This window comes from Simochromis diagramma, unplaced genomic scaffold (genome assembly GCF_900408965.1).
Source record: "Simochromis diagramma unplaced genomic scaffold, fSimDia1.1 OVJJ01000321.1, whole genome shotgun sequence".
Lineage (NCBI taxonomy): Eukaryota > Metazoa > Chordata > Actinopteri > Cichliformes > Cichlidae > Simochromis > Simochromis diagramma.
In genome coordinates, this window is record NW_024386772.1 from 11,483,777 (window position 1) to 11,509,618 (window position 25,842).

Below are 25,842 nucleotides of genomic sequence, written 5' to 3' on the forward strand. Positions count from 1 at the left end.
TGTCCTTTATACTCTGTGCAGTGGGAGCATGTAAATGTTAAACAGAGGGGGTCCCAAGATGGAACCTTGGGGAACTCCACATGTGATACTTGTCTGCTCGGATGTGAAGTTACCTATTGATACAAAGTATTTCCTGTTTTCTAAGTATGTTTTGAACCAGTTTAGTACAGTTCCTGAAAGACCTGCCCAGTTCTCCAGTCGTTTGAGTAATATGTTGTGGTCAACTGTATCAAATGCTGCACTGAGATCCAGTAAAACTAGGACTGACATTTTTCCACTGTCTGTGTTCAGACATATGTCATTAAACACTTTTGTCAGAGCGGTTTCAGTGCTGTGGTTCTGTCTAAAACCTGACTGGAAGGCATCGTAGCAGTTATTCTGTTTTAAGAAGTAACTGAGCTGTTGAGAATCTGCTTTTTCAATGATCTTACTTAAAAATGGGAGATTTGAGATCGGCCTGTAGTTTTTCATTTGTGTCTTGTCAAGATTGTCCTTTTTCAGTATAGGTTTGATTACAGCAGTTTTTAGTGGTTCTGGAAACACACCTGACATTAAGGAAAAGTTGACGATCTGTAACAGGTCTGACTCTAAAGTCTTTGAGACCTTTTTGAAAAAACTTGTTGGCAGGACATCTAAACAGCAAGAGGAGGAGTTCAGTTGACCTAAGATGTCCTCCAGGTCTTTGCTGTTAATCGGGGTGAAACTGTTTGATGGTGTTTAAACAGTTTTTCGGTGGACACAGTACATATCCTGGATCTGCTGTTGATGCACCAACTGCTGTCTAATCTTTTGGATTTTGTCTGTGAAGAATTTGGCAAAGTCATTGCAGGCCATGGTTGAATGAAGTTCAGCTGCCACTGGCACAGGAGGGTTTGTTAGCCTGTCAACTGTAGAAAATAAGACCCGAGCATTATGGCTGTTTTTAGTGATGATGTCAGAGAAGTAGGACCTTCTTGCACTCCTCAGTTGTAAATTATAATTGTGAAGTTTCTCTTTATAAATGTCATAATGAACCTGGAGGTTTGTTTTTCTCCATCTGCGCTCAGCTTTCCTACACTCTCTTTTTTCATTTTTCACTAGTGTGGAGTTTCTCCATGGAGACTTCTTCCTTCCAGAGATAACCTTCACCTTAATGGGGGCAATAGTATCCATTACATTTAACATTTTTGCATTAAAGCTATTGACGAGCTCATTGACTGAACCTTTGGACAGGTCAGGTGTTAATGGGAAGACCTGGTGAAAGATCTCACTACTGTCTTCAGTTGTACACCGTTTTGTGATCACTGCTGTTGATATATTTGTGTGGGCTGAGAATTTACTTTCAAAGAAAACACAGTAATGATCAGATAAGCCCACATCAGACACAGTAATGTTTGAAATGCTCAGGCCCTGGAGATCAGTAGGTCAAGAGTGTGTCCTCTATTATGTGTGGCCTCTGTTACATGCTGAGTCAGCCCAAAGTTGCCCAGAGTGTTACTCAGGTCTTTAGTCCCTTTGTCCTGAGGGTTGTCCACATGGATGTTAAAATCCCCAACAATAATTACACAGTCGAAATCAACACAGATCACAGACAGCAGTTCACTGAGGTCATTAAAAAAGTCTGTGCAGTATTTGGGAGGCCTGTAAACATTAAGAAACACAACTTTGGATGGGGTCTTCAGCTGTAAAGCCACATATTCAAAAGACTGAAAACTTCCAGGAGATAGCTGCTTACATTGAAATGATTCATTAAATAAGACAGCAACCCCTCCTCCTCTCCTGCTCACCCTGGCCTCACTGATAAAACTGTAGTTAGGAGGGGTCGTCTCGATGAGAACAGCTCCACTGTTACTTTGGTCCAACCAAGTTTCAGTTAAAAACATAAAATCAAGGCTGTGCTCAGTGATTAAATCATTAATTAAAAATGTTTTCCCAGCTAAAGATCTAACGTTTAATAAAGCCAACTTAAGTGTTTTAGAGGTATTACTTGTCCCCTCGTGTTTGGGAGCAGTCTGTGGCACACAAGGTATGTTTACTATATTTAAAGATCTTTTAGAGTGCAACTCTTATGCTTCAATAGACCTAAGTTGCTGAGGGCTTCCCATGATGTCTTTCTTCATTCCCCTTTTTTTACTCTCTGTGTTTATACGCCATATTGAATTTGATGTTTTTTGCTGTCTGCCTCCTCTCACCCCAACTGGTCGTAGCAGATGGCCACCCCTCACTGACCCTGGTTCTGTTGGAGGTTTCTTGGCACTGGGTCTTTAACACAGTGCTCATGTATTTTTTGAGTTTTGTTAATATTCCTTAATTTAGTGTCAGTCATGGTTTTAGTTCTCTCGATTGTTTTCTGCTTGTGCTATATTTAAAGTTCTAGTCTTTATGAAAACTGAATTGAATTAAAAGGTGATGATGTGAGGTTTAATGTGTGAATAATGTGTGTTTGTTCTGGTGCTTTTGTTTGAAGTATAGGTAAACATGATTAAAAACTATGAAAACAAAACGAGACAAAATGCCTACAGTTTGATTAAAGAAAACTGATTAATGGAAAAATTATCTGTAAATTATACCAAGGCCTTCAGAAACAAAAAGGTTATAACACAAAGTAGATTAAAACAGCTGAGGATGATTGGCATTCTAAGTGGGCGACACATACATAAATAGGCTTGTGTATTTATTTCCTCTATTTGTCTTACTTCTTTTCCGTGTCCTCCCTCATGATGTTTAAAGAAAATGAAAAGTTAAAAAAAAGAAAACAAAGGAGAAAATTTCAGATAAAAAAAATCATTGTCACGGACGGTGTGGCAGACCGTGGGGGATGTGGGAAGGTGGACCCAGGCACGGAGCTCTGTGTGTAAACAGTGCGTTTATTTACAGTGTATGGAAAAAACAACAATAAATCCCCGTGCTCTCCCCTGACTCCTGTGTCACGTCCTCCGTGAAAAATCCGTGTCTTAGTGCTCTCCGCTCCCGTGTCTCAGCACTCCCCGTGCTGGCTGCTGTCTGGTGCTCCACACCTCTTCTGGGAAAAACAATAGAGGCAGCCATCAGGACACAATACTATAGCAGGCATGCACTCAAGGACTAAACCAAAACTGTATGACTAACATGGAGCCTCATGCAATGATCCCACATCAGTGGGCGCTCCATCAGTCTCTTAAATAGCCCCCCCCCACGAGCCTGATCAACAGCAGGTGTGTGTGGGGCTTCAGGTGTGGCCAATCCTCTAGCAGGACCACACCCATCAGGCCTGCAGGTGCTTGACATCCACACACATATACACACACATACACACACCCTGTCTACACATACAATAAGTGGAACACCGAACAGAAGCATAGAATAACAAATACATATACATAACACAATATAATTCATAACTGCTCGAGGACCCTGACAAGCATTCTGAAGTTCATTAACAAGAGATGTCACAAGTGCAGAAATTCAGCTTCAGCTTTATGCAGATTATTCTTGGATATTAAAGTTAATGAGCAACTTTTGGGGCACTTTTCTTACTTTTCTTTTTTAATTGCCAAACCATTTGGTGACATGCAGCAGATCAAATGTCAGAAAATAAAGAATGCATTTGTTGTTTTTAAATCAGCAGTGCTTTTGGTTGCTACTGAAATCACAAGGTGTGGCCTAGCAATGAGCTCTGCTTATTAGACTTGGCAGACTTTGATGCTGCATGTCCTTACTCACAAAACCCCCATATGGATTAATGTGACGTCTAAAAGACAGTTGATGGTGACTTTTAAAAGAAAAGGAAATAATAAACAGCTTTGTGTTTGAATTTCCCACATAGAGAAAAGCAATAAGATGCAACAGTAAAAAGAAACCATAAAAGTCCTGAAAAAATACATATAATAATGACAAAAATTTCAAAAGTCAAAAAACTTCCAAAGCAAACCTGCATATGGCAGTGGGTCAGGTTATATAAGTTAAGTCAGACAGATATAAATAGACATGGGCTTTATTATTACTACACTGGGGAGATTGACTTGTTACAGCAGCACAAAGGTCAGGAAGAAAAAGTGATAAGAAAAAGCACAGCAATGGACTTTCTTTAGTCTTTTTAATCAATACATAAAGGTAAGTTTGTACCAATGAAAGAGTATTCAGTTGACTGTTTCTGAATAACCAAATTTTAGTAATAAAACATTTCCAGTAAGCAGCTTCCATTTTATTTGACAGAGAGCTGGTACATCTTAATTTGCATGTGTAGTTATAAATAAAATGCTGAGACCTGCAGGTGCATACAAGGCAGGAAGAGAGGGAGGAGTTGAGAGTTGACGCATCACTAACTGAGTGTGAAGATTTATCTGTAATTCTTGAACCAACATTTCAAACCAGTGACACTGTTTCTCTCTGTACTCAGGTAAAATTATGAAGTGATGCTCTCTAGTGTACAAATGCCTCACAGCATGCATTTCAGAATGTCTTTATGTTTTATTTATAACGAAAAACATTTAAAAAATGATGTGCTTATAAATGGATCGTTTTCCTGTGTGTGCCCCTCAGTGAAACGGTGAACAATTTTTTTTTGTTTTAGAACAAGGAAACAGTGATTTTTAAACCGATGCTTTTATTGATTTAATGCATAACAACTGCAAATATCTGTTCATGAAAATGCAAATGAACAAATGATGTGAACCTTTTTCTTTATTCTGATTTCTAAAATATCAGCTTTGCAATAAGCAAACAGCACAAATAGTGAAAAAGCTGAATTTAAATGCATTAAAATTCTGATCCTCGACTATTCAGTGGGACATTCTGACTTCTTGATGGTTTTCTCTGAAGTCTGTGAGCCCAAAGACACTTTACATGTATAAACCTTATCCATGTTCCGTCGATGTCGTTGTAGGGCAATATATTATCCTTTGCAGGTCCTGCTTTATTGCACATGAGTAGAGTTGAATAAAAAGTACCGAGTTCTATTCGGATGCCCACTTTTGTGTAAGTGTGTGTCTCCGACACGCTGCGATACCCTTTTAATCCCCTCACTGTGACTCTCACATGATGAAGAAATCCCACCCCCGAGGCTAAGCACAGCAATGGTTACTCCAGCTCAGCTCACATGCTTTTCTGTATTATAGCAAACGATTGCCCTGTGTTACATTTTATCCTGTGTCATTCTGACCAGCTGATGTTTCCCAGTGGTTGACAAGATGAGGAGATTTTTGCCTAGAAAAAGATTCCCTTGGCCATGGCTGAGACGAGATGCTACTCCGAATGAGACCAGTCCACTCTTACCAAAGGTAGGTGTGTTACTGGGTTAGTTTGAGAATACTGTGTTCCTCTGTTCACCTGTAGTTACATTTCTGGGGTGGCTTTAATTTTTTGTGGCATTCTTGTGTGTCTAAAGGCAGGATCTACAAACAATGCTGAGGAGCTTGCCTTGGTCACTACTGATTTTCAAGCAGGGACAAACAGCGGACAGCAACACAACAGTCCCACAGATGCCAGGATAGATCCCTGTTACGGTTATTCTTTCATGGACTATTTCCTAAAATACTTTCTTATCATATGCAATCTGTTGTTCACAGTTCTGGGCCTGTTGCTTCTTGCTCTGGGGGTTTGGGGTCTCATTAGCAAGGAATCCTTTGCTCAGGAGAAGATCAGCAGTATTGGCACTGACCCAATGCTGGTAGTTCTGAGCGTGGGCTTTCTGCTCACTGTGCTGTGCCTGTCAGGCTGCGTGGGTGCCCTAAGAGAGAATCGCTGCTTGCTGAAGCTGTTCTCAGCCACGGTGCTGATGCTCATCACGGCTCAAGTCATCATCGCCATTGTGGCCCATACTCTACAAGATCAGATTGAAGGTAACTTGCGATCCGGGATGTTAGTTGCCATCGCACGGTACCAAGATGATCTGGATCTGAGGTTCATCACAGACGAGATTCAGTCAAATCTGCAGTGCTGTGGGGCGGACAACTACAGAGACTGGGAGATTAACATGTGAGCAACTTGGAAATCTTTTTTTTTTTTACTTTTTTGAAAGTAAATCAAAGCCAGTTGGTCACGATGTAGGAATGTGTTGAAGAACTTAATGAGCTGTGAAGTTTTTTTATTGGGTTATTTTTCCCTTTCTTCAGATATTACAACTGCTCAGCTCCAGGAGTGCTGGCCTGCGGTGTCCCTGCAACATGCTGCGTGGATCCTCTGGAGAATGGCACCGTGTGGAACTCTCAGTGTGGTGTCGGAGCCCAATTACTGGATGAGTTTACTGCTCAGAGTGTGATCTTCCTGGGAGGTTGTCTGGGGGAAATCTCTCGATGGATCAAGCAGCACGAGGGCCTGATAGGAGTAATTGTGACTGTCGTGTTTGGGGTCCAGATTCTGATATTATTTATTACCATACGACTGCTGGAACGCATTAATCGTCATAAAGTATAGCTATAACACAGAGTGACGAATACAGCAATATGCTGGTTGGGGTTTAATGAGTTCTGGCTGTGCTTAAATTCTGGCTTCATTTGTCAATCATTTAAAACAACCTGACCTTAAACACACAGACTGAACTTTTGCAAATGGAAATGAGACATAATTTAAACGAGGAAAGCAAATTCCAACACAAATTATCCACTGAAAATGTTTTACATTTTAAAAATGCCTGAGAGTTTAAGAAAAAAAGAATTTCAGCTAAAAGTTAACTGCAGCTTGGCGATAGCTATCACCTCTTTTGTGTTTAAAAAAAAAAAACTCCACTTTTCAAGAACATGTACTCACTGGCCACTTCATTAGGTACACTTGTTGAACTGCTCATTAACTGAAATATCGAATCAGTCTGAATATGGAACAGGTGTGATTTGAAAGATTTTAACTTCACCAATGTGGGCCAGACCAAGGAAAGTCTTGAAACTGTATCTGTGTGTGTGTTTATGGGACAGTAGTGACACTATCACCAAAACGTTTTCACCACATGTGCCCAAATCCTTCAAAGACACACACCTCCTGATATTTGAAGGATTCTTGGAGGATCTCAAAATGGTGAAACAGTTCAACAGCATAGGAGTGGTTGTAAATGGGTCACCTGGGGAGTAGAGGTTCTGCAGATCAGATCTGCATCTTCATCACAAGCACCTACAATGTAACAAAATAATCAATGAACAAAAATGGAATTCATTTATTCTGAGCTGAGATCAGAATAAATGGAACAGCTCAGAAGAATGATTAGAGTAAGATTGTAAAAGCACCTTTCAGCGACTGACGGTGGACAACCTGCTGCAAATATGTGAAACACATGTGCACGTCCCACACATGCAAGGTTTCCTGCGCTGTTTTGAATGAACTGACTAGTTTGCTAAAAGCAAATTTTGTGTTCTGAGTGTTAACAAATATTGAATAAATAATGATGATTACAGATGGTATTTATGATGGGAATGATGTAATCTCTCATGCGCAGTGTGGGTCAGTAAATAACCGTTAAATAAAAGGACAAAATCAAATGACTGAAATTGTGTTAAAAATGTCGACATTTATTCGAGAGTTTGATTAAATATGATAAAGACAGTGCTGACGATTGTGCAGAAACCAAGCTAACAGAGTTCTAGCTAAAACCACAGACTCAAGCAATGACACGAGAACACATTCGAGATACACGTTTTGTGAACATGGCAGCTTGAGATCGTTATGAAATTAGGTTTACAATATAAAATATATAAGACAAAGAACAGCATTCACAGCATGCAGACGTATAAAGACACCTTTTCAGCCAGTATTAATGATCCAGATTATTGAAACTAAATACTGAAATTCAAAATTTGCCACATTTATTTAAAACAACTTCACAGCGGAGATAATCAGATGATGCCATACTGGGCAAGCTCATGTAGCTCTAGATGGCTGTATGCCTCCCATGGGCAGATTACAGTGATGTCTAAAATGAAAAAAACAAAGAGAAGAAAACAAATCATGAGTTGTTGGTTTTTTTTGTTTTTGTTTTTGTTTTTTAAAGGAAGAAAAGGTCATGTCACATGCATGTTTTGGTTATGTAGCCATCTGACTTTTATTTTTTTACTTACCAGTTCCAAGACCTTCCATTCCTGGGATCTCCTCTCCAAAGCTGGTAAAGAAAGAAAATAACAAGCTTTACTGGAGGACATCTGACAAACTTAGATGACTCGTGCGAGGTTATCAGAAAGAGACATACCCAATCACTCCTCTTTTGGGAGGCTTGCTCTTGAACTGTCGCGTGTTCCTCTGTTTGAACTTGGGTGCAGACTTGCGTGGGGAGCCGGGGGCCGTGGCTCTGAGGGGAGCTTTGTTGCCAGTCTTTCCTTCGGGTTTGGCCACCTCCAAATTCATGCTTCTGTTGTTTCAACTGTAAAAGTCACTGTGTCATTAAAATGCCCAACAATGAATGAAACAGTTATAAAAATCTTGTGACGTAATTATCCTCATATAAAGACAAGCCATGTGCTCATGTTACTAATCAAATGTTGCGATACCTTCAAGCTTGAAAGCGCCTTCATAATCAGATTACTGTGAGGATGTGCTGAAGTGGCCTCTATAGGTTTACACTGACAATAGCTTGAAATGTTTATTTATTTATTTTCACAGTTTAAAAAAATGGAAAAATAGCAATGCAATTTGTATGTAAATGTGCATAGATGTAACCACATATTTTTAAAAAAACAAAAAACAGATGCAAAGCCGAAAGAGTCCAATAAATATAATGTGCAAATAATGTACAAAACATGACTACATAAACAATAAGCTCTGCTTTTGCCCTGAAAGGTTACACAAATACACACAATGATCACTCTAATCAACAATTTCACAAGTTCAGCTTTTTTAATCATTCTTAGAAATTCAGGCCATAGTTAAAGGCGGTCATATATTGTTCGGCGACTCTCATTTGTTGTCCTTCCATTATGCAAAACAAAGGTGTGACAGAAAATTAGAAACAATTAAAAAGCACCTCAATGCTTCTTATAATGTCCCTGATATAATCTAGTCTTCCATATGACTGAATTAACACCTCATTAACTGTATTAAAAAATATATTAGGCTATAGGAAAGAATTTCTATTCCGATTAATTTTACATTGCATATTATTTATTAAATACCTACGTTTTAATTAATAATCTAATACTACATGCCTGGATGGATACAGAAACATACTACTAGGTAAAGTCCAAATAAAGATGGAAACTTTTATATAGCAATAATAAACTGCATGTGTTAAAATAAGTCCAAAAGGAGAAAGAGCGTTCAAAAAAGATTTAACCTGTTGTTTCAACTCACTGCCTGTGGTGCTTCTCTTGGTAGTTGATTATGATGGTAGTGTCCAAGAGGTCTGAGTGGCTGTTAAATGCTGTTGCATTAAGTTGAAATAGTGCAGTCCTTTTATACACCACAGATTTAGAGACGATTATGACGCCACCTGCCAACAAACTGATGATTCTATCATCACTTGTACCCAAGCAGATCATTGATGAGGGATTGGCCGACTGGCATTCAGCAGGAGGGGGCAGCAGTTTCCTGTTCCTGAGACTGTCCTGAAGACACACATGCTGATGATTCTGAACGGGAATTATTTGAGTATTTTATCCATAACCTCTTCAGATATGGTCAAATATAAGCACTGAGTTATGGAGTTTTCTCAGGATGTAGCTAATTATTATCACTGTTTTTCTGTTATGGCCAAATATTATGTAATACCTGAAGCCGAGAACTTACTGGCATGAACCGTGACATTCTCCTTTCATCAGCAGTCTCGCAGATTGAGCTGAATTATAGCTGCTAATCCAGCCCAGCCTCCTTCCATCACACAGGTAAACACACCTGCTCCATTCATGTGAAGATTTACTACAGCGTCGCTCTGCAATCTGTACTGCTGATGCATGCTGTTCAGGCACATGTATGGACACTAACTCCTCATGTCACCTGTACAAAAAAGATTCAAATGTCTGAGATTAGTGGATATATTCAATAGAGGAAACCTGTCTAGCTACACTTAGTACACTAAGGAGCCAGCTGTGGTATTTTAATTGAAGGTTGTTTCATTGAAGCTTGTTTATTATGTTCATTATAAGAAACACATGACTTTTTTCCTTTGTATTTTTGTATTTTGTCTAGCTGATCAATCAAATGGTATTTATTTCTGATGAAGAAATGTAGAGTTTACTCTTCACATTGTTTACTGGACAGAGCCACTTATTGATCCGCGTGACTGTTACATGTTATGTGACTGCTGTCCAAATGATATGCACAACTTTGTAGATTCCAATCATAAATGATAAAGAGCTTGGTCTAGATCAGGGGTGGGCAGTTAATTTCCCCAAGGGCCCACATTCATCACCTAATTGTAACATCTACTCTTACCAGAGGCAGTTTAATTACAGGACAATCTGTGTAATGAGCTACCAGAACAATTTTTTTAATTTATTTTTTTTGTAATTTTACACATTTACCTGTCTATTTATATTAATTTAAGCCCCAAAACGTCATGCTGGCAGATTTTTCTTTTATCAAAAGTACATCTTCATGATGTAGAGAAAACTAAGACTAATTGTAGAAATGTCACTTATTTTTCTTATACTGAGATATTGCAGGGATTAAATTTCCATTTAAACTTCTTTACAGTGAGAGAGAGGGATATTCACCATTCCCGCCTATTTAAAGACAAAGCGAATTGTCTGAACGACTTTAAATTAGTTTGGCCTATGTTTTCTACAGTTACTGGCTAAAGCAGGTGTAATGATGCCCTCTAGCGGTGGCAGGAAGCAGAGTCGTTGAATGGAGTGACCAACGACTGGCTCTGACGGGAAGCGTCTCTTGAGCCAATCAGGTTTGACCAAAGATCGTCTTATGTCTCATGTGTGTCACTCTGCAATAAAATTACTGTACGTCTCATTAATTACAGCGATTTAAAAAATTGACAATACATATTTAATTTGATTAAATCAGTTTTTTTTTTTTTTTTTTACAAAGCAAGAGTTTCATCACGAAGCTCTCAATCTGTTTCAATACGCCAAACTTGTAAATCATGTTTTGGTACCTGAAAAAGAAATGGAGTGAGATGTCTGTCCTCTACTACGTGCCACCGGTAGAGTTTCGGTTGAAGTCTGAGCATAGTGCTCCACGTGTGTTGTTTTGCTTTGTTATGCATTCATGTTAATTATTTTAGCATGGGGAAGAATAAGAAAAATAAAGTGCCCGATTCGGGGAAACAAGCGGGAAAACCTGGACAACGTCAAAGGTACCATAAGGAAGCTAATACGTAATGGAAAATGTGCTAGTTAAGCTAGTTAGCAACAGAAGCTAGCTGATACGGGCTCCAACCAAAGTTGTGAGCGATCAGATTAAACCGGACTTGTTAAAGTTCTAAATGGCGACTTGTGTCTGCAACTAAACATGTTTGCTTTTTGTTTTTTCCTGTCTGTATTGTGTCCAAATTTCAGTAATGCCAAGCTCCAGAGAGATGGTAAACCCAAGAAAGCCAAAGAGGTGGACCACATTCAACACATCCCCTTCAAACTACGAGAAATAATGAAGGCTAAGGACAGAATGAAAACTGGGTCCCTAAAAGTCAAAAAGCCGAAAAAGGGTATAAAAAAAGTTTCTAAATATTCATTTTAGTGTCATGACTGTCGTGTATAACTAATAAAGACTGTGTTGTGTTTTTACCCATCTCACCTGAAGATAAATCAGAGTATTTTCTAGATGGAGACATACCTGTTCCACATTTCAAGAGGGGCAAACGGGAAAGCGTGAAAGCTTACGTGCAGCGGATGGAGCGTGAGACAAAACATGTCATGTTCCTCTCCAAAAACCAAGTAGACAGGAAGCCCTGAAATGGATGCAAGCGAACAAGAGAGGCCTGCACACTGCAAATCTGATAAAAAGAAGGAGTGAGTACACTTTACACTAAACCCCATCCTTATCTAGTAGGTTTCATGGCATAGCTTGTCTTCACTTATTCTGATTTGTCGCTGGGTTTCTTTTTTAATGTTTTGGCACTGATATTTTTATATGCGTGACATGGATTGAATAACAGTAAAGTATTGAAATAATGTGTAAATCTTTATCAAAGTTCTTGATCCACAAACTCATGACATGACGAAAAGCGAACTTTGTAGCTGCTCCATCCATTGTGTTGTACAGCAAAAAATCTGCAGTAATCCTCCAGAAGTTTTATTAAAACATGCAGATGAACTGTTAACTTTGCCTGATACCGTGTTTAAATTATACAGCTTACAGAATGCTATATAAAAGGTTATATGAAATGGGCAGCTGTCCTATTTTACATAGAAGAAATAACTGCACCAAACAGGGGTGAGTCTAAGGCAAGCTTGGGCAACTCCAGGCCTTGAGGGCCGGTCTCCTGCAGGTTTTAGATATCACTTTGAATCAGCTGTGTTGGATCAAGGACACATCTAAAACCTGCAGGACACTGGCCCTCGAGGCCTGGAGTTGCCCACCTAAGGGGATCTGTTAGACTCATCTTGTGAGTCTATAACACCGTTATAACATCTGTTTTCAGCAGCACAGAAACTTTGCGTGAATGCAGAGGGCAAACTTCAGAATGCTGATTTACCTGCTGCTCTTCATTGCAGCAACTACATTCTCCTTTAAAGCCTTACAGACACAAACTCGCTCTTCGCTTGACTTCTTCATACTTAAACAGGCAGACACACGTGCACAAAAACTCATAAACATGAACTACCTCATCCCAGAAATAAAGCTTTGCCAGAGAGTGCTTTAGAGTCTTTACATATTTTTGCATTTAAGAAAATGTTGTTGTTTTTTCCAAAAAATTAAATTTGATCTGACATGTAAATACAGTCAGTGGGTTTATGTTTGTTGTTTTTCTGACAGGTGTCATGTGCAGCTAAACTTTAAAACACTGCAAGTTCTAAAATGGAAACCAATGAACAGTTCATTTTGAAAGACTTGTGTTTTTTCTCTTTTGAATATTTATTATTGCTCATTAATAACACAAAAGTATTTCTTATCCAATTAATCGATTGAACAATCAATAGATTACTTGATTACTAAAATAATCAATAACTGCAGCCCGACTGTCAAGTGTTACATTTTTAATGCCTACTGATTTTCTATTGGCAGGTATGGTAAAATGAAGCTACAGAAGCTACAGCAGAAAAAGGTGAACAAACAAGAGGACAAGATGGAAGAACAGATGTTTATAGGTAAGAATGAAGGTTTTACAAGGAAATGTGCTTATAGATGCAAACAGTGTTCCACAATTTGGTGCATTGTTCTTTAGGAGATGGGATCTGTCTTTGACTGTCACTCGGTTTGGTACTAATAGCAAGAGGTAGCATTTACCAGATATTATTTTCAACATTTCTTTGAAAGTCTGGGTCTTTTTGACATATTTAAAACACTAAAGGTTTTCGACACAGCACTTGCTTCAGTAGCATTTCTTTTTTCGTAGTACACCATCTACTAGGTAAACAAGGGTGCAGATGGAGGACATGCTGTGAGATATTCTTTCAGTAAAGCATTTTTTTTTTTTGCAGTACTGTCCTGATCACTTCCCTCTGAGGAAATTTCAAACCTCTATCTGAAATAATCCCAGATTCAGCTGTTAGAACAAAACAAACATTAAAAATTTGTCAGTCTGAGGCAGAGTAAAACCAAATGACGCAGAACCAAATCACCTCAGTTGTAGTTCCCCGTGAAATTAAAGCAAGGACCCAATTCAAGTATATTAGATGATGTGTTCCTGGTGTAAGCCACAATGGATGCAGTGTTTAATGCCTTCAGTTGACATAAAAATCAACCACAAAGTTACTGTTTATGCTCATCTTTTCTGTTTGTGCCCTCATAAATCTACACTGTTTCCTACACAGAAAGTGGGAAGAGCATTTGCATCTCTGGGGTTTACAGAGACTGGTCCAAAAACAAATATTAGTGTGTGTAGATAGATAGATAGCCTATCTATCTATGTATAATCACATTCTAAGCATCCTATGATCGCTCACAAAGCTCTCAAACTGGTTTCTTGAATATGACAATGAGTTCACTGTATTCACATGGCCTCCACAGTCCTCATAACTCATAATAGACTCATAATGGAACGGGAAATGTTATGGATGTGCAGTCCACAAATCTTCACCAATTGCGCGATGCTGTGATGTTAGTACGCACCAAATTCTCTGTGCCATAAATTAAGGCAACGCTGAAAGCAAAACGAGTTTAAGCCGTTATTAGGACAGTGTAGCTAATAAAGTGACCAGTGTATAAATCAGGTGTTATGGTTAAAAGTTGTTGGGCTATACAAACATGGAAAATGGCAAGAAGTATTTAATTAAGGCAGCTTAACATGGCAACGGTGAGTAGTCATTAAAAAAAATCCCTGTAGTTAAATGATGGCTTTTGTTTCGTAGATGATGTTCCTTTTGGTGAGGTTACAATGGCCCCTCCCTCTTTGAGTGCCAAACCAAGGAAAGCTGAAGTCAAATCTCAGGTAATCACACCGTGCATTGATCACATGATCTCTCATCGAACCATGCAGATGGTTCATAAAATCCTATTTCCTTTTTTTTCCCCATTTCATTGTGCAGAAAGCATCAAAGGAGCTGCTCCTAAACTCTCTTCTTGGCCATACTGCAGTCTCCACTACAAAGCCCTCCATGGCCAAACAGAGAATCATGGAGGAGGAGCGGGAACGAGCAGTAGAGGCATACCGTCAGCTGAAGAAACAGAAACAGCAGCAATATGAAGCTAGGACTGCAAGCATGAGAAAACTCAAAAGCCTTCATTGATGTCGCTTTTCACTCAGCTCATCTGCAGTCGGTGTTCCTGGCAGCAGCAGGGCTGAGCAGTGATCTGTAGAAACTGTCTAAACAAGATGGAGAGCTAGCCACATTTGAGATTAATATCTGGAGGAACTTTATGCATCTTTATGCTCCTGTTGGAGGCTCCTGTAGCTCAACAGGTACAGCAGGCTGTTTGCTTTTCATGAAACTGGCAACATACCACTCCCCCACCCACGCTGTCTAAAAGAGGGGGAAAATGTGTAGTATTCAAATGTCTGTGTGTGCAAGGGTGGATGTGGCTCCTTGTGTAAAGCGGTTGGTTGGGAAAACTTGAAGGGCACTGTATAATTCCATTTTATCTTTAGGTACACTAAACAACACTGCCGCTTTCACAACGTTGTTAATTTAAAAGAGTGAACGGCTTTCAAAGTGCTTTGTAACACTGCAGAGTCATTTCCCAAGTCCGATGGAAAATACCTGGAGATATTTTGCCTATGCTCATTTATCACCCTTGGAACGCTTGCGTATTTCATCATTTGTATTTTCAGTTTTGTCACATTTGCATGTTCAGATAACCAAATTCTGAGGTCGTCCGTCATGTGATGGACAGTAAAATCCATCCATCAGGTTATTTCAAAGTAAAGATGATCCTCTGATTGTTTTTAGTGGTCCCACTAGATGGCACTCCTCTTGTACACAGCCGACATAACTTGCTTATTGTTGGTGCCATATTATATATTGAAGTATTTTATATTGTTGTTAAATGGTTGAGTGGTAATGACTGCATTTTATATAAAAAATGTAAATAACATGTTGAGAGAAACCATGAGGTCATTTATTATTAGATGTTTTTGATTTTTTCCATGCTCCTCAGCAGATGTTTGCTGTTTGTTGTCATATTCCCTGTTTTTTTTCCAGAGCATTTGGATAAATCTGGAATTGTCATCCACACTGATGTTCAGAAACACCAGCTGAAAAAACAAATATCCTCATGAGACCTTTTTAGCTGTTCTTGGGTTTTAAAGTCCTTTGCAGCTGCTGTTTTTTGTTTGTACGTCTGTGATAGCCTCGGTCTTGGGATAAATGAGCCATCAACCTTTTTAAATGTGCAACATTTATTAGAGCCTGGCACAGCTATTTATATTTGTAATCCTTCGAAGGCTTTACACTCATGAACGAAGCCATTGTTTAAATATTTGCATATGAGATGGACTGCGCATATTCAAATCTTTGTTCAAAAACTTTCAAAGCATGCTATCTAAGGAAAAAAACCCACATTGATAATATAATGCAATAGTGATCAACTGAATAATATGACCAGATGGTGTCAATACTGAATTCTTCTTATCTGGTTCGTGGGTCCAATCACTGCTATTTAATCAGCTTGACTGGTGAAACCCTCAGTCCATGTTTGTCCTCTGATGGTTGTCACAGTGACACGGAAATGTATTAAGTGGGGACAGCTGCTGGTGATTGGGTGCACCGACTCCCTTGAGCTGAGCACATTTGCCATTGGTTATATTCCACCTGTGTGCAGGACAGCTGTTCACATTATCAGAGCTTTACAGCTGTTTTTCACTTAGGATGTTAAGATACTGGGTTTGTTTTACCTTCTTCTTCTTCTTTGAGTTGAATTTATTGACCCCGGAGTTACGTAATATACAAAGCTTCGATCATGTTAGCGTATTTATATAGTCAAATATTTCAAGTGCAATGTGACACATTGTGAGTTCTCTGTATTAAATGTTTTACCAACCATCCAAAGGTCCGCTGGGAAGCACGAAATCTAACCAGACTTGAGCAGTTTCATTGGAAATATTCTGCTCTGTTTATGTCCACATGCAGTGTTTCATTTTGGATATCATGCAACGCTTGTTTTTTTCAGCCAGATCAAGAAGGTGATACTGAAGGTTATTACAGAGGAAAACATCATTTGCTTATGTGTTCTGTTGTTCAGTGCTGTCTGATTTCCTGTTAGTGAGCAATTTATCTTCCGATCAAGTACCCATGGCTGCTGACAGTACAGGATGGGAAAGAGTAATTGGGAGAGAGACATTTAAGCCTGCTGCTAGGCAGCCACTGCTGACTGAAGCTTTTAAAGATGTGTGAGTGTGTGTGAGCGAGATAAATTATATTAAAATAGTTGTGCTTGTCATGTAGAGAAGACAGACTACCTCTTGTGAGTCAGAGCAGTTGTAGATGAAAATTTTCGCAGCAATACGTACGAAATATTAATCTGTTACCACAGCGATTGATGATTGGATTCAGCAGCATTACAACAACATCAGCTTGACTATCACAGCGGTCTCCCTTGCGGAACTACAAACTCGGGCATCACAGAGCAACCCTGGATGTCGTGCTAGGTGCCAGGCCAGGCTTATCAAGCAAACATATGTAAATATTTGAAGCAGTAAACTTAGCAATCCTGCTGACATGATGACACTTCCTCTTTTACCATCCAGTACCTTCCGTTATTAGTTGATTCTTTCTGCAATCCAAAACGCCAGAGAATTTAACTGAAATTTGTAGGGCTGACACCTTAGAATTTACACCTTCACATTTATTTCATTCATGGCTAAAAGCCACATTTTTGCATATGATTACATCATTATAGTTACACAAATTTACAACTAAGTATGTTATACTGTGGTGATCATGAACAAATTCTAACGCATACACACACATATATGTGTGAACGTGTTAGAATTTGTTTATATATATATGTGTATATATTTATATAGACAGATGATATATATACACACATATCTTGTATTTGTTGTATTTCACTATATAATCTTTCCTCTGTAAGCCCAGTGTGGTTTGCATCATTATTATAATGTGTGGTTTTGATGTACATAGAGCAAGCATTGCATAAGCATTAATGGAAACTAAGCAGTCATATACTGAATATTACTGGACTTTCACTCTGTTATTGCTTAAGAGAAAACAGAGATATAAAATATCTGATTCTTGGAGCTCTGAGATGGAAAAGCTCAGTGCAATGTGCTCGGCTTGGGCTGCTAACTTATGATAGTCCTGAAGATGTTTAGGAATCCACTGAGCACGACTAGGAGCTGCAGCTCCCCATATTCAAAGGGCCAGGTGTGGTTCGAAGTATCATTGAGTCATGGTCCTTCTGTGAAAATACACATATGGATTATTTTCACATGTGATGTCATGAAGACGGGATGTGTCGTGATTAAAAATAACACTCACCCTTGTCAGACCTTTGGCAATCAAGGCTATTTCAGTGGGCTGGTATAAACAACTTCGTGCCTGACCATTGTAAACCCCATATGGAGATGTTGGATTTGTGGATTCTGTCATAAAAAATGTCATTTTACAGTCATTACTGGATTCATTTTGTTGTCTGTGTGCAATCTGTTGCAAAAACCTAGAGCCACTCCCAATTTTTTAAAATTATTGCGCTTCCAAGGAGCTACACTTTCTTAAAATTGTCTAAGTGATGTTGAGCATCAGTTGTCCATTCTTTCTGAAGTTTTTTTTTTTTTTTTTTTAAATAAACAAATTGATACCCAAAGTGCCTTTAGCCAGAGGTTTTGCATATCTCAGCATGGTATAAGCATATATGTGTATGTGCATGTATGTAACGAAATTTGCTATATTCAAACTGGCATTGACGTGGATAGAAAAATACAGAATGGGACATTATATATTTCAGTAATATTGTGGTGTGAGCCTCAACATTACTGAAACAGTTTGGGTTTGGGCCAGAAAAACATTCAAACAAGGTACAAATAAGGTACAGCCACACAGCACTGTTGACAGAACACTGTCCAAGACTGCGGCAAAAGTAAATCCAGTCAGAGTTCAAGAAGTATGGAGAAGTATTTCTGAAGTCTACTTAAAGAAATGACAAGAACGTTTGCCTAAGAGAATCCAGCCTTTGTTAAAGAATAAAGATGGTGATCCAAAACATTCTCCTTCAAACTCGTTAGAACTGTGCTACTTGGCTAACATACTGTCTTGGCATGTATGTTTGTACAATCATATGAGGTGGCTCAAGACTTAAACCTAAAAACCATTATTAAACCATTATTAACAACTGAAATGGCACAATTTAATACATCTGCTGTTTGAAATTGTACAGTGAGAAGAATCAATATATTCAGCATTACTTGGGAAAATTAGGCACCACACACACCCTAGATATTTCCTAACATTGAAGCAATCTGTACTATGTGCCACATACTTTAAATGATAACAGTATAATGTATCCTGTATTGGTATCGGCTGATACCAGTTGGGGTCCAACAGTTAAACCTGATCATTGATCTCAATATTTAGTGTGTTGAGAATGTAAGGTTTGCGAGCAACAGACTTCATATTGCAATGCAGTGATTCTTCGCAATGGCAACATGCTTTGTGCTGATAATGTGGGTTGTGGATAAATAGGAAAGTGGTATACAAAAACAGCAATTTTCAAAATTACAAAACAGTAAACTGGAGAAGGTGTACTGTAGCCAGTGTGGGTCTTCATTTGCTACACTGATACATTATGTAATATACCACGCAGTGCTTGTTATCAGTTTGGAATAATCCAAACGTGTCTCAATAAAATTTAGAAATTAATTCCTATTGATTACTTAATTACTACTTAATAAAATGTATTAATTCTAATGATTCTGTACCCACCTAAACAGTATTAAACTGCTGAACTGTGAAGTTAATGGCTGACCATAATGTGTTATGCTGTACCTGGTTCATCCATAGAAAAGGCTTTATTTTCTACGTAGACATGCTGCGGGGTGGGCTGTGGCTCCTTCAGAATGTTGTCGTAAGCCAGGCTTCTAGCAGGATAGACTTCTTCCCCATCGGGTTGTTCCTTGTTTGGGTCCTCCTGGGTCAATAAACAGATTTCTGGAATTGCATAGAACAAGAGGAACACCCAGGCATTTGACACCACGGCTATAGCCATAGTCGGATCGTCCCAGCTGGAATTATCAACTGCTCGGTTCCCATAGATGTACATGACAATCCAAGCTATCCAAAGTGCCAAAGTGAGGACTCCTGTGACCAGGATAAAGGCTCCATCTCGGCGCCAGTGCTTTTGCTTGTGTGTTAGTGAGGGCACAGACATTAGCACCACAGCTGCTATCAGAACCATTACATATATAAGGGCCATCACAAAGTCCCGGCTGACAAAGCTGCAGGCCAGGTCAGGAACACCGAGACCTCTGAGTGGGCTCCTGGCCACAGTAATGACAAGCCACTCGGTGTTGATGATCACCTCGACAAGCCAGAGAGCCAGGGCTCCCAGCCATAACATCCAGCTCCTGGGCCCCTGGCCTCCCCTTTGCAGCAGGGCAAGCCACAGCCCATGCATCACCAGGCAGGCCAGACAGCCTGAGAACAGTACTCCAAACAGGTACCTCCGTGCAGCACAGGTAGTAGAATACTGCTCCACAATAAAGGCAAAACTAAGTCCAAACAGACCCAGTGTGAAAACTAAAATGCTGGCCTGCAGGCCCACCATACCCTTTCTCTTCTTGTCTGTCACAAACGGTAAGCTAGCCATGAGAATGATGAACAAGATAAAGGCAGTCAGCACACCAACAGCAGCAACAGCTTCCACTACGATGCCCCATACTGCTGTCAGGTCACACAGATTATAATACATGGAGCTCACATCACCACCACATCCTTTTGGAGCACTAGTTGGGTCCATCGCTTCACTGCAAAAAAAGAAACAAAAATAATTTGATTACTTCAACATACATGTTAATATTTTAGTTACAGATTTCATTAATAACATCCCTGATTATTACAAAACAAACTATTGGTTTAAATTGCAAGTAATATTACTGTAATAGTTTAATATTGCTCACACAGTAATATTACTGTGTGAGCAAGTTAAATGGTGCCATGCATATACAGCTGTGCCATTCCACTGGAGTTTCAATATGAAAATGACCTCATTTCTATTTTATGGAGTTTTAATGTGCCATACTAATTACTGTAAATTCAAATATTCATTCAGGTCTCTAAAGAATCCTGGAATTATGTACTGCATTCCCTGGCTGTAATTACAAAACTGAGTCATTCTACACAGAGCTTTAGTCACCGCTCACTCTATAGCCTCCTAAGACCAGCTAATTAGGAAAAGCATAATTTCAGCATTTCAGCATTTTACCATGACACCTAATGAGTATTTCCACACAGTATCCCTGTTCCAGTACGCACACAGATGTCATTCAGGAATCATATGTATTTTAATAGCAGAATCAGGCACGTGCAGAGGGGGGGGCTGGAGGGTCTTGAGCACCCGCCCCTTTCCTGATGGGTCCCCAAAGTGCCCTTTTGTTGAGGCAACTTTTAATTTTTTTTTTTTATTTATTAAAATTTTTTTGTGGGCGTGTGTGGGCGTGCGGAGTCCTGTCTGTGCCCCTCAACAATAATATATACTATTAATCACAGTTTTGCTTAATAAAAGGATCTGGCTTGCATCAGTCAAATGATCACATCTAAGCAATAATCGCTCCTGACGGCAGAACGCGCTGGTTACGAGCCGGGAACGAGCTCACAAAGAGCACGCGCATTTTTTGCAGTCCGGAGCTGTAGGAGAAACACAGATTAACTCAGAGATACAGACTGATGCGACAAAACCAGTAAGTAGGTGTACAGCGTACACTGTAGTCTATAGCACCCAGGAGTATTGGCTTATTACGTACACGTTGGTAAGTTGTCTTGTGGCAATTTGACGAACTGAAACAAATGAGCGTGCTTTATTTGCAACAGCGCGACGAACACACCTGTCCTTTTATTAACTGCACAAGTAGTGCTGGTCACAGCTGCTGGCTCACTGGGCAAGGCTGTCATGGGTCTGTAGCTCTGTCACCGTTTTAGTGAACATATTTAGTTTTAAAGTAAGTTACAGAGCTTTTCCTGCCTTTCTGGGGGGATTATTTTTTGCTAAAAAACGGTCTAATATGCATGTCCACATAATTATGCATTATTATAATATTTTAAAAAACAGACGCTGTATTTTAAAAAACATACATTAAGAAGCAGATTATATTAGATTTATATTTTAAATAAGACAAAATTTGGATTTTACAGCAGTAAAATCATTGTATCTCTACAGTTTAAAAATGTAATAAGCTTTCCCCCTGCACAGAGTGGATAGTGAAACAAATGGAATCATCATAAATACATTATTTCATATTTATTACTTCCCCCTCCTCATTGCTTTATTATTGTAGCTCTAGTAACAAATAATAATGTAAGGATTCTGGATCAGCACCGTGATGCCCATAGTATATACAGTATTCTGAAGAAGGTCTAAAATGTCACTGTGTGTGCGTGCATGTGTTTGTTTTATGTATATGGATTTTTTTTAAATTATTACTCAGGATATAACATTGTCCAGACATGCCTGGTAAAGACATGAGGAGGAAACAGTAGGAGCTGTGGTAGGCTACTAAAGGCAGGGCTATAACATTTTTCTGTCATCATTTTATTATAGATTAAGTGCAAGAGTTGTTAGGTGTGGATGATTAGATTATAGTTTATTGCAATAGCAAGTTGTGCCTTGTTCTCAGATAGACAGCAAGTGGAGAGTGATATATGAGATGATGGGATGGAAGGAAGAAGAGAAGCAAAGAGTGAATCACAGGCAGAGCCTAAATTATTTCTCACAGTTTTTTGTTGCCTTATGGTTCCAAGCGCTGTCACCAATCTTTGCATTTTGTTATTATCTCATGACACTTGTTTAATCAGCTACCATCTCTGCTATGGACTTTTTAATGTCTACAGTCTCAGATCAACACAGCCCTGCCCTCCAGCACTATCAGCAGCAGCAGCAACCCCTCAACAGCAACATTGTACCCATCACGTAAAACATAGGCTAAGTTTGCTTTGCCTTGTCGCCACCTCACAACAGTGATATAGTATGATGCGATGCCATATTAGATTCTTGATGAATGTGTGTTGTTATTCAGCCTGGTTCAATGTGCACCTTTTTAACTTTGAGCACCCGCCCCTTTAAACGTCTCTGCACGGCCCTGAGCAGAATGTATAGTTGTAGGTGTACATTTTAAACCAGTTATTATTGAACGGCAACTTAATTATTGTTTATTCTCTTCTTCTGACTGTAACTGTAATATAATAATTAAAGGACACGACATTCAAAAATGAATATGCTTTTTATGCGAACTTTCTGACTGTGAAGATTTCAGATAAAGGTGCCTGTGTGGGATGAGAACATCGTCCTGCTGCTTATTTAATAATTATATTATACCCAGTGAGTTAGCTTAGTTAACTAACCACAAAAACAGGACATGCTGTTTAAAGGACAACAAGTTGTTTATGATTATTTATATAACAGAATCGGAGAGACTTAGAGGGGGAGACAGTTATGATGTTATAAAAATAAAAATAAAAATAAAAGACAAACAGGTTCAATCAGGAATCTTTGCGTAATAACACGAGTCTCTTACCAGGATTGCAATGAGAGCTGTTCCGCTAGCCTCTCCAACAGGTAACAGGTAGATTCAGTCCGATAAAGATTACTGACCTCCGAAAAGAAACTTGCCTTGCACGAACGAGTTGATTTTTTATTGGTGGTAGTAGTTCTTCTCCATTTTTACAACACTTCTTGATGATTCGACCAATAATTTCTGTGCGTCAGGTGTTGACTTTTGTTTTGTTTTTTTTTTCGGGCGGGATCAGAAACGGACCTCCATCGGCCACTCCTCTTTTATTCAGGCATCTTATAGTGACCTCACAGGTAGTCCCAACGAAGTAGTTGCTTCTTTTAGTTGTTATTAATATTCTGTAAAAGTTCTCTAACGACTCACCTCAAACCACTCTGCTCCTTCCCCAGCCTCTGGTATCTACAGCTTTGCATATTCTTTGAGATTAGCACCCGGCCTACTTATTTATTTCAGGCAGCTTACATCCAAACAAAGGGAGCACTCATGTATACAGGCTATGCAAAGTGGTATGACCCATGCAAGCACGCCGATCATCGATGACTTTAACAGGTTTTGTAATTAGGTCAATTTTGAGATTAGCCTTGAAATACTCAGCTCCTGCGCATACGGCAGCGTTTACAGTTGCCTATTTTGCGCTCCTATTGTGGAATATAATGACTCACATTCGTATTTTGGTTCAGATGATTAAATCCAATACTGCATATCAAATTTCTGAAATATAGCATTATTATTGCCCAAATATCTAGGCTACTTTAGAGCAGTTACAGTTACAGGAGGGACTGTATGGTAAGCAGAGCCACCTGGTGGCATCAAGGCTGGGCTGAGTCCTGTGTTTTTCAAACAAATTGGATTACACAACAAAATAGATCTTTCTATTGATCCGTTGTACAGTAGGACATGTCAGTTAAAAACCATAAGATAAATAAGCACATTAGTGAAGGAATTGATTTTAAGCTTTTAGACTGTCAGTTTTTCAAAAAGCTCTGCTTTATTTTATCTTCCATCAGTAACTTTTCCCCCCATTCCTGAAAGTTATTCAGTGGTGTTTTATGCCATAGTCTGTGTTTTCAACTATTAAGTGGTTGCAGATCTGACAATTTATAAAACATAAACATGATTTTGGGTCAGGGGGTTAAACATGTTTTCAATGTTGTGTTTCTGTTTGCACTCTTTTTTTTAAAAAGCAGTCTCTTTCTCCTCTAATTTTAATAAACTACAAAATTTTTTTAAAAAGTAATAAAGTTTTTGTTTTTTAATTCAGTGTAATATAAGAGTAAGCGTCTCCTCACTGGCTTCACTGGCAAGTACCAAGGTGGACCTATTGAAGACAAACTAAGGAGGACGTAATCGGCTACAATAATCAAAGCAGGAGAAAACTGAAGTCTGCAATAAATATTCACAATTATTGGTTGACAGTAGAGGTGTGAAGTTTTTCAGATAAAAGAAACACAACTGGATGAGCTGTGACATAAGAAATTAGAATCAGAATACTTTATTAATCCCAAAGGAAATTATATAGTTACAGTAAGTACAGAACAGACTGAACTAAATTAAATAATAAAATACATTTCAAAGTTAAATATAAGAAATAGCTCTAATATATACAAATAGCTCAATTAGAAATATCCAGAATATTATCAAGATTAAATATATATGATTGACATTTTACCCTAAACTGAAAACTATAAAACTTTGCAACTATTGTACTGTGTACTGTGCATTAGATGGAGGAGTTGTACAGGGATGAGTGATTTCCTGTGTTCTTCAGTCTTGCATTTGGGTAATCTCAGCCTCTCACTGAACCTGCTCCTTTGCAAGCATGTCATGGAGTGGATGGGAGGTATTGTCAAGCATTGTCCTTATCTTGGACAGCATCCGCCTTTCCGAAATCACCTTAAGGGAGTCCAGCTCTATCCCCACAAAATTACTGGCCTTGCAGATCAGATTTATTGAGTCAACCTGCCACCTCAGAGAAAATCATGACAAATGTTAAAATACCTCAGCCGCTTCAGAAAATAGAGGTGACTCCATTCCTGTAGAGTGCACTGGCACTTTAACCCTGTCTAGTTTATTATCTATGTGTACTCTGAGGTATTTATAGCCCTCCACACTGTCCACATCGACCCCCTGGATTGAAACAGGGGGTCACAGGTTTCCTGGTCCTCCTAAAGTCCACAATCAATTTTTTTTGGTATTGTCCCGTTGAACTGCAGATGATTCTGCTCAAACCACATGACAAAAAGGAGTCCACCACAGCCCGGTACTCCATCACATCACCCTCACTAATGCATCCAACCACCGCAGAGTCATCAGAAAACTTCTAAAGATGGCAGGTCTCTATGGTGGCTGAAGTCTCAACAATCCAGGACACAAGAGAGGCATTTATTGCATCGCTGTCAGCTGATCACCCAGGAGGGTTGGCCTGATACTATTGAATGCACTGGAAAAATCGAAAGACATGATCCTCACAGTACTCACCGGCTCATCCAGATGGGCATAGACACAATTGAGCAGGTAAATGATGGTGTCCTCAGTTCCGAGGTGGGGCTGGTAAGCGAACAGAAGCAGATCCTGATGTGGTCTGACAATAGGTGGGAGCTGTTCAAGGATAAGTCTTTCCAGGGTTTTCACGACATGGGAAGTCAGTGCCACGGGTCTGTAATCCTGGGGGCCACTGA

At 39.2% G+C, this 25,842-nt stretch overlaps 4 protein-coding genes across 7 annotated transcripts; 2 read left to right on the plus strand and 2 right to left on the minus strand.

Annotated features, from left to right (window-relative positions):
• The first annotated feature begins 4,899 nt into the window (after positions 1 to 4,899).
• LOC120744493 (tetraspanin-10) lies at positions 4,900 to 7,428 on the plus strand. Its single transcript, XM_040048941.1, has 3 exons — positions 4,900 to 5,237; positions 5,345 to 5,934; positions 6,072 to 7,428. The coding sequence occupies exons 1-3, from the start codon at positions 5,148 to 5,150 to the stop codon at positions 6,370 to 6,372; spliced, it is 981 nt and encodes a 326-aa protein (XP_039904875.1). The 5' UTR covers positions 4,900 to 5,147; the 3' UTR covers positions 6,373 to 7,428.
• A 17-nt stretch (positions 7,429 to 7,445) lies between these two features.
• LOC120744506 (retinal cone rhodopsin-sensitive cGMP 3',5'-cyclic phosphodiesterase subunit gamma-like) lies at positions 7,446 to 10,262 on the minus strand. 3 transcript variants are annotated; one of them, XM_040048973.1, is made up of 5 exons: positions 9,661 to 10,262; positions 9,226 to 9,479; positions 8,129 to 8,299; positions 8,001 to 8,041; positions 7,446 to 7,855 (listed from the first exon to the last, which is right to left on the minus strand). In XM_040048973.1, the coding sequence occupies exons 3-5, from the start codon at positions 8,281 to 8,283 to the stop codon at positions 7,779 to 7,781; spliced, it is 273 nt and encodes a 90-aa protein (XP_039904907.1). In that variant the 5' UTR covers positions 8,284 to 8,299; positions 9,226 to 9,479; positions 9,661 to 10,262; the 3' UTR covers positions 7,446 to 7,778. The 3 variants fall into 3 exon arrangements, with proteins under 3 accessions (XP_039904907.1, XP_039904899.1, XP_039904916.1); XM_040048965.1 differs by having other exon boundaries at positions 9,226 to 10,262; XM_040048982.1 differs by lacking the exons at positions 9,226 to 9,479; positions 9,661 to 10,262 and having other exon boundaries at positions 8,129 to 8,320.
• A 746-nt stretch (positions 10,263 to 11,008) lies between these two features.
• ccdc137 (coiled-coil domain containing 137) lies at positions 11,009 to 18,222 on the plus strand. The gene is given in 7 exon segments (XM_040048955.1): positions 11,009 to 11,182; positions 11,385 to 11,530; positions 11,626 to 11,768; positions 11,770 to 11,834; positions 13,051 to 13,133; positions 14,337 to 14,416; positions 14,514 to 18,222. Coding segments are annotated over 7 exon segments (789 nt in total). The 5' UTR covers positions 11,009 to 11,111; the 3' UTR covers positions 14,715 to 18,222.
• Positions 17,726 to 23,683, minus strand: LOC120744481 (G-protein coupled receptor family C group 5 member C-like). Of its 2 annotated transcripts, XM_040048929.1 has the most exons (4): positions 23,168 to 23,682; positions 19,428 to 20,404; positions 17,925 to 18,028; positions 17,726 to 17,844 (listed from the first exon to the last, which is right to left on the minus strand). In XM_040048929.1, the coding sequence occupies exons 2-4, from the start codon at positions 20,395 to 20,397 to the stop codon at positions 17,776 to 17,778; spliced, it is 1,143 nt and encodes a 380-aa protein (XP_039904863.1). In that variant the 5' UTR covers positions 20,398 to 20,404; positions 23,168 to 23,682; the 3' UTR covers positions 17,726 to 17,775. The 2 variants fall into 2 exon arrangements, with proteins under 2 accessions (XP_039904863.1, XP_039904860.1); XM_040048926.1 differs by having other exon boundaries at positions 17,798 to 18,028; positions 23,168 to 23,683.
• Positions 23,684 to 25,842: the final 2,159 nt, after the last annotated feature.